The following is a 7173-nucleotide window of genomic DNA, read 5'->3' on the forward strand; positions in this document are numbered from 1 at the left end:
CTAAAAAAAAAAAAAAAAAAAAAAAAAAAAACTTGCTGGAACTTAAATTTACCTCAGTACATGTCTAGACAGCATTTGGATAACCTTCTGACTGAGAACAAAATGAACTCAGGTCTTTGCTGGCCACAAGTTCACTCATTTTAGGGTCAGAGAAATCTGCTCAGAGTCCTAATTTAGGTTGGCTTCGCATCTCCCTGCACCACCACCACCACACCACCTTTTTTCTCCAACAGACTGTACAGAAATACTGAAAAACAGGTTGAAGAGGGAAGCTAGAAGTCTCAACGGTGTATCCTTTTCTCACATAAATTTCAATTCTTCAGTAAGAGTGGTAACATTCAAAGATGGTCAGGTCAGAACTGACAGGATGGGAAGAGAAAGAAGGTGGCTAAGATGGAGACCGGCAGAGTCAAAGAAGTGACATCCATGGTGGAAGCAGAATCACAGACAAAATTTTCATTACTATTAGAATATATCATGACCTTTGAAAACTTGCAATACAATAGAGTCTATTTATATATGATTAGAAAAAGAGCAGATACTATTAAATACTGATCTGTAAAATCTGTTCTGAAATTACCCTTCACTTTTTCCTTCCCATGAAATGCAGCATCAAACATCAAATACAACTTCTTTAAGAAAAAAACAAGTGACAGTAATGCCCAGTTTCTACAAGTCTCACCTTCACCTGTGGCCCACAGCTCTGTAGTACCTAGAAGTCAGCACCATATTGCTTCAGTTTCTTCTTTCAAGGACACCCTGAAATAGCTCTTAGTGGAAAATTGAAATCCAGAGCGCAGAAGCATTCTATTCAAGGTCTCTGATTCAAACTCTGCTTCACTCCAAACCCCATGGATTTTAGGTCTCTCTTACATTTAATCCCTAGAGAAATCACTCCACTCCTGAGCCACAAGCCAAAGGGTAGCTAGAAGTTAAGTGTCATGGGTGTCATACTCCTCAAGGCAGGTGTCCCTTATTTGGGTCTTTTTCATAGCTACTTACACCAAGCCCAGTTGTGCAAACCCCTTCCCTGGAGAAAACACACTGCCTAGACTTTGGGATAAGGCACATAAAGAGGGCAAGAATGAGTTAAGATTTTATTCTCCCAGGAAAGAAAAATCTAAAGATTCAATTAACACTTGAAGCTAGAGTCTCCTGTCTTTCCACAGCCTTTCCTCTCCTCCCACCAAAACATACATTTGTTTTTTGGAAAGGAAGAATGGAGTCATCTCTGGGTGAAAATCTTTACTTCAATACCCATGGCTCTGAAGCAGTGCCCTGTTATCTGAAGCAGCTACAGGTAGCCAGTAGAGCAGTCATCAGATGTCGAATGCCAAGCAGGGCAGCTCATGATAAGACACCTGCAACAGCTCTCAGTTATTTGGAACTCCCATGGGTCTGGGCTCTGTGCAAAACTGTTCCCTTACACTACGTCCTATGTGGAAGAAGTCACTGTTATCATTCTCATTTTACAGATGAACACACAAATATAGATGGCTTGTCAATTACTCACACATAGCTATTGTTCATCTTTAAACAGTATGAATGACTGCATTTTCTGTTCATTTTGACTGGAGTCTTGGAAGACCTCTGCATACCAGATGACAAGACAAATAGTTCTCTGACAAAGGGATAACCACCCTCATAAATGGAGGAAAAAATGCAGAGGTCTAACTTGATACTTTGAAGGCAGATTAGAAGGTGAAAACGTTGACATACAAGGAGGAATTACTAAAAGAGGAAGTAACTCGTTCATAGTCTCATAAAAGCAGGATTAAAACACATTCCTATTGACAACGTGGAATAGGAAGAAAAGGGCTAAAGGTGTAGGGAAAGTGGGAAGGGTAGGGGAAAGGGAATAAGGGAAAAGAAAAAAATATGAAAAAATGGAAATAAAGTGTTTGTAAATGGGGAGGGGAGGATGGGGTGAAGGGAGGGCAGGGACAAGGGGAAAAAAATGAGAACTAAGACCTGTCATGTAAAGGTACAAGATCCCAATAATGAATGTAACTGTACTGTATACCTAAAATGTACAAATAAACTTAATTAAAACACACACACACACACACACACACACACACACACACACACACACACACACACACACATTCCTCCTGACTTTAGAGCCTTTGCTAAAGAGCAAGGAGAATGGGAAGGGGTAACATAGGCCGAGAAGATGGGTGGCCCAAATCCACCTGGACCAGCTCTTGGGATGCCTCTTCACCAGATCGGCTCACTCGCGCGAACCAGTGTTACAGGAGGTTTGTGAACACCTGTACAAGGCCGATGGTGGCAGCGCAACGTTAGTAAGTCTGAGCCCCGTCCTTGCGTCCAGACTCTGGCAGCCACCAAACCCAACAGAGCCTCAAGAGACAGCATGTTGAGGGGCCATAGCAGTGGCAGCCGCTCACCACTAATTCCACTCAGGATAGCTGGGGCGCGTTTGACAGTGTCTCAGCCCCAAAGAGCCTGCGGTTGCTTTGGGATCCAGACGCCGCAGTTCTTCCGACTACTTCCTGGGAACCCTGGGCGCCGCCATGGCAAGCCGGAAGTAGAAGGGTCTGTCGCTGCGTAGTGGCCGGGAAGTAGACGGAAGTAGCTATGAAGGGCATTGCCCTGACGGGTGGAGCCTGAACTGCCAGTACTGCTAGTCGCTCTTCGACCGGACGAGCGAATCAGAGAAGGCTGGCTGGGCCCCGCCTTGACAACCCGATAGCGGAAAAGGCGGGTCTCTCCTCGGCAGATCCACAGCTGCACCCACATGTGAGTAACGGGAACGCCTGCCCCGAGCTTACTGTTGTCTCCGCTTCCCTATGACCCGCGCTTAGCTCTGGACCCCAAGACGAACAACCTGCCTCTCGGTTCCATGGAGACTGACCCTCAGGATTGACACACCCCATCTGCTCAGGCCCAGGCCTGGCCCTCCGAGGGTTAGGTCCTCCCTCTTCCTTTTGGCTATCACCCAAGCTCCGCCCCGAGGGCGGTATCCCTGACTTTGCTACCCTGGAACTATATCCTTGTTTAAGAACCTGTAAGACTCCAGTTTGTCCTTAGAGCTTTACATTTCTCCCCTTGGATCATCAGATCGTACCTCGAGCTTTCCACACCTGCCAAGGACCCAGACCTCTAGTGCCCACAGACTTCTTTCTAGACCCTTACTCTGAATTTCTGACCTTGACACACCATATGACTCTCCAGATCCACCATAGGCCCAGCCTTACCCAGGGCTTTCAAATCATGCCACTAGAACATTTACTCCCACCCCAGGACCCTCAAACAACAAAGCCTTAGGTCTCATCTCCAGGCCACAACTCTAAAATTTTTTGGTCAAGAGACTTCACCAGAACCCAAGACCTCACATTTTGGGCTCCAAACCTCATTTATAGGACCCCCAAACCCAATTAAATCTTCCAGTTTCTCTCCCCAAATCTTTTGTGCATGATCCCCAGTCCTATGTCAGGGATTCTATAAACTCCGACATAATTTAAGACCTGCCTTAAAATATTCATATCTTGTTATTAGGACCTCCACTATCTCCCCAGAAGCTCTCACCCTATTTCATAGCACCCAGGGCTCAGGCCTCACCTCTGCCTTTCCCTATTCCCATCCTAGAATCCTTAGAATTCCTAGATCTGCCTCCTCCCCGACAACCTTACTCATACTTAGACCTAGGTGAGACCTCCTTTTCTTGCCTGTTCTCTCAAATTATCCTCAACCTACTTTGCCCACAGGCAGGCGGCCCTGGAGATCACTGCTCGCTACTGTGGCCGGGAGCTGGATCAATATGGTCAGTGTGTGGCAGCAAAACCTGAGTCATGGCAGCGGGACTGTCACTACCTTAAGATGAGCATTGCCCGGTGCACATCCGCCCAGTGAGTGTGGGCAAGCATGAGATTGGTTGGGGAGTGAAGTGGGAAGTGGACAGTGGAGTAGGAGTGTTCGTGGGTCTCAAATGCTTGCTCCCCACAGCCCAATCATCCGCCAGATCCGCCAGGCCTGTGCTGAGCCTTTTGAGGCCTTTGAGGAGTGTCTTCGGCAGAATGAGGCAGCCATGGGAAACTGTACTGAACATGTGCGCCGCTTCCTGCAGTGTGCTGAGCGGGTGCAGCTGCCACATTCTCCCACACCTGTAGAGGTAAAGCAGGCTCATCTGAGCACCTTCTCTTTCCCCCTTACAACCTCCTTCATCTTTCTGGTTGCTCAAAGTACGGACTTTCAAGTCTTCAGCTCTCCTTCCCCACATGCCTTCACCATGCACCCAGAATCCAGAACGTGGTCACCTGTTGTCACCCTCCTACATCCCCTACTTTAGTCCAGCCACTTTGCCTACCCTCTGTCAGGATACCTGCCCCAGCCTTCTCCCTAGTTTCCCTGAATCTCTTCTTGCCTCCATGCAGTGGACTGAAATCTATTCACATTACACATTTGCTTACAACTCTCTAGTAGCTTCCCATTTATATTAAGAATAAAATCCCAGGTCATTGCTAAGTTCTCTCCTTTCTTACCAAAGCTGACCTCATCTACCTCTCTCATTATGCCTTCTCTCCCTTTCACTGCTTTTCAGCTGTAATAACAGAGGGAGTAGGATGGAGTTGGAAAAAAAATTATCCTTTTGAACATATATAGTATATCTGAGGTAGTAAAAGAAAAACTCCTTTAGATGTTTACCACCTCTCCCTTTGGACTGTGAACAACAAAGGAAAACGATACCTTTCACCATCCCCTCTGAACACCCTCCCCTGTGGCCCTCTCTCCATTTCTGCAGTCTCATCTTCTCTTGTACCCCTAGACTAGCCTTCTCCTGGGTCTCCATGTTCCATCTTATCCTTTTCAGGCCTTTCCCTGTGACAGTCCCAGAATGATCTAAAAAGAAATCTGACCATGTTCTGCTTCTATTTAGAAACCTTTCTGAGGCTCTTACTTCCACCAGGCCAACTCCAGCACAACCTGGGATCGTGATCTCTGGCCCCACCTGTCCTTACTTTCCCCCTCAAGCTCCATGCTCCTGCCCCAGTGAATGTGCAGTTACATAACCACATATCTCTCCTGCTTCTGATCAGCTCTTTCCCTCTGTATGGGCTGCCCTTCCTGTCCATATTCTGGCTGATTCTTATTTTACCTTACATGGTACTTCTCTCAGGAAACCTCTCCTAATGCCCCATCTTTGCTCCCAGGCTTCCAGGGTCAATGAGCTCCGATCATGACGTACATCCTTCTGCTGTGCTAGTATTTCCTGCTTTAGAGGAGTTGTTGGCTAAAGACTGCGGAGATGCCTTTCTAATCAAGACCAGTCATCACTGCTTCTTTTAAAAATGGAAATAAATGAAAAGTTCAGACTCTAAGAGCAGAAACCAGCCAAATTTTTTGTTCTCCTCAGAAAACTTTCTATAATGATCACATAGTATCCATACTAGTTTCCGGGCTGTTAGGAATATTTCTTCTTTTCTTTCTTTCTCTTCCTTTTTTATTTTTTTCCAAGACAAGGTAATTCAGGCTGGCCTTGAATTCACTATATAGCCCAGACGGGACAAACTCATGGTGATCTTCCTGCCTCAGTCTCCCAAGTGCTGGGATAACAAGTATGCACCACCACACCTAGCTTTTCTTTCTCTTTCTCCCTCCCTCCCTCCCTACCTCCTTTCCTTCCTCCCCTCCTCCCTTCCCCTCCCTTTCCCTCCCTTTTCCTTCCCTTCCTTGACAGGGTCTTGTTATTTAGTTCAAGACGGCCTCGAACTCACTATGTGTCCTTGAATTTGTGATACTCCTGTCTTGGCTTCCTGAGTATGGGGGTTACAGGGCTGTGCTACTGTGCCATGCCTCCTTTCTTTTTTTTTCCTCTTCCTCTCTTTTTTTTACTGTTCTGGGGATTGAACCCAGGGCCTCATTCTATAATTTACCTACATCTGTAGTCTTTTTTTTTTCAATTTTATTATGAGACAGGGTCAAAGTTGTCCAGGCTGGCCTGGAACTTGCAGTCTTCCTACCTCTGCCTCCCCAGTAACCGGGATTACAGACATGTGCCACCATACCCAGCAAGAACATTTCTTCTTAGTGTTTTGTGCATCTAAATAGTAAAGGCCCCTCCCTCCCATTTTCAGGCCGATTGCTTCTTCCTTTTCTAGACAGCCAGCCAGCTTCTCTGTAGTCTCCCTATGGCCGCCCCACCCCCATAATTTCTCTTCCTTGGCAGCCAAACTTAAAAATGGAAATTAGGCCATATGTCTCACTTTTAAAGCCTCATAGCTCTCCAGCACACTCGCTTACTGACCTCCTACTTCCTGGTAAGGGCATTCCAGTTCCAACTTTTCCTCCCTCACTGGGACAGTAAAATTCCAGCCTCTTTTGTTCTGTAGTCTGCATAACAGCACACACACAGACATGTTCATCTCATGTACCAGGAAATAAAGAGCTTTTGGAGCATCTCTTGTCTGTGTAACTGACAGTTTAAAAGGCTACATGTTCTTCCACACACACCCCTGCTTTCTACTTTAGTGGACACTACAGAGGATTTCTCGCCATTAACATATTTTTGTTCATTTGTTGTGTCCCTTCCCGCTTGAGTGGAGCCCCTCTGAGTCCAAGATTTTTTTTTTTTTTTTTTTTGGTACCCAGGATCGAACTCAGGTCCTTGCGCTTATGAAGCAGGTGGCGGAACCACTGAGCTAAATCCCTGGCCCTGAGTCCAAGATTTTTGCCTGCTGGGTCTCTAATACCTGTAACAATACTGGGCACATGCAGGACCTTAGTAAAAGGTGCCTTCCCCATGATAGTGTACCGCAGCAAGCTTGTTTTCATGGCAGATGTCAAGGTCATTGCCTGCTACCCTGTCCCTCCAGCAAAGCCTCTGCTGTGCTTGCAGGATCACCCCTGCAGTAGCCCAAGGCCAGGCACGGAAGAGGTGCCAGAAGATGTTGATGTGCTTTCTCCACAGACTCAGCCACTTCCTGCCTCCTGAGGACTCCTTTGACTTCAGGAACACTGGACATGAGTGACTGGCCTCTTGATACCCCTAGCCCCTGCAGAGTGACCATGTTTTGAGTCCTGAAGGCCTGTGCTATGAACCTGGCTTCCCTGAACTTCTGGGCTGCAAATAAAGAAAGACTGTGCACTAGACTTTGGTTCCTGCCATTAGCTCCTGAGCAGAAACCTTGGTCATCTTGCCCCTCAGCTTCA

General features: G+C 46.7%; 1 protein-coding gene across 1 annotated transcript in view; it reads left to right on the forward strand.

The window, feature by feature from the left end:
- Chchd5 (coiled-coil-helix-coiled-coil-helix domain containing 5) overlaps positions 1–6955 on the forward strand; it is a 7411-nt gene extending 456 nt beyond the window's left edge. The window contains exons 2-4 of the mRNA XM_033761493.1: positions 3732–3872; positions 3970–4135; positions 6860–6955. Coding sequence (XP_033617384.1) covers positions 3732–3872; positions 3970–4135; positions 6860–6955 — 403 coding nt within the window. The remainder of the gene's footprint in view (positions 1–3731; positions 3873–3969; positions 4136–6859) is intronic.
- The last annotated feature ends 218 nt before the right edge of the window (positions 6956–7173 follow it).

Source organism: Fukomys damarensis, unplaced genomic scaffold (assembly GCF_012274545.1).
Source record: "Fukomys damarensis isolate Sample0158 unplaced genomic scaffold, DMR_v1.0_HiC HiC_scaffold_9, whole genome shotgun sequence".
Taxonomy (NCBI): Eukaryota; Metazoa; Chordata; class Mammalia; order Rodentia; family Bathyergidae; genus Fukomys; species Fukomys damarensis.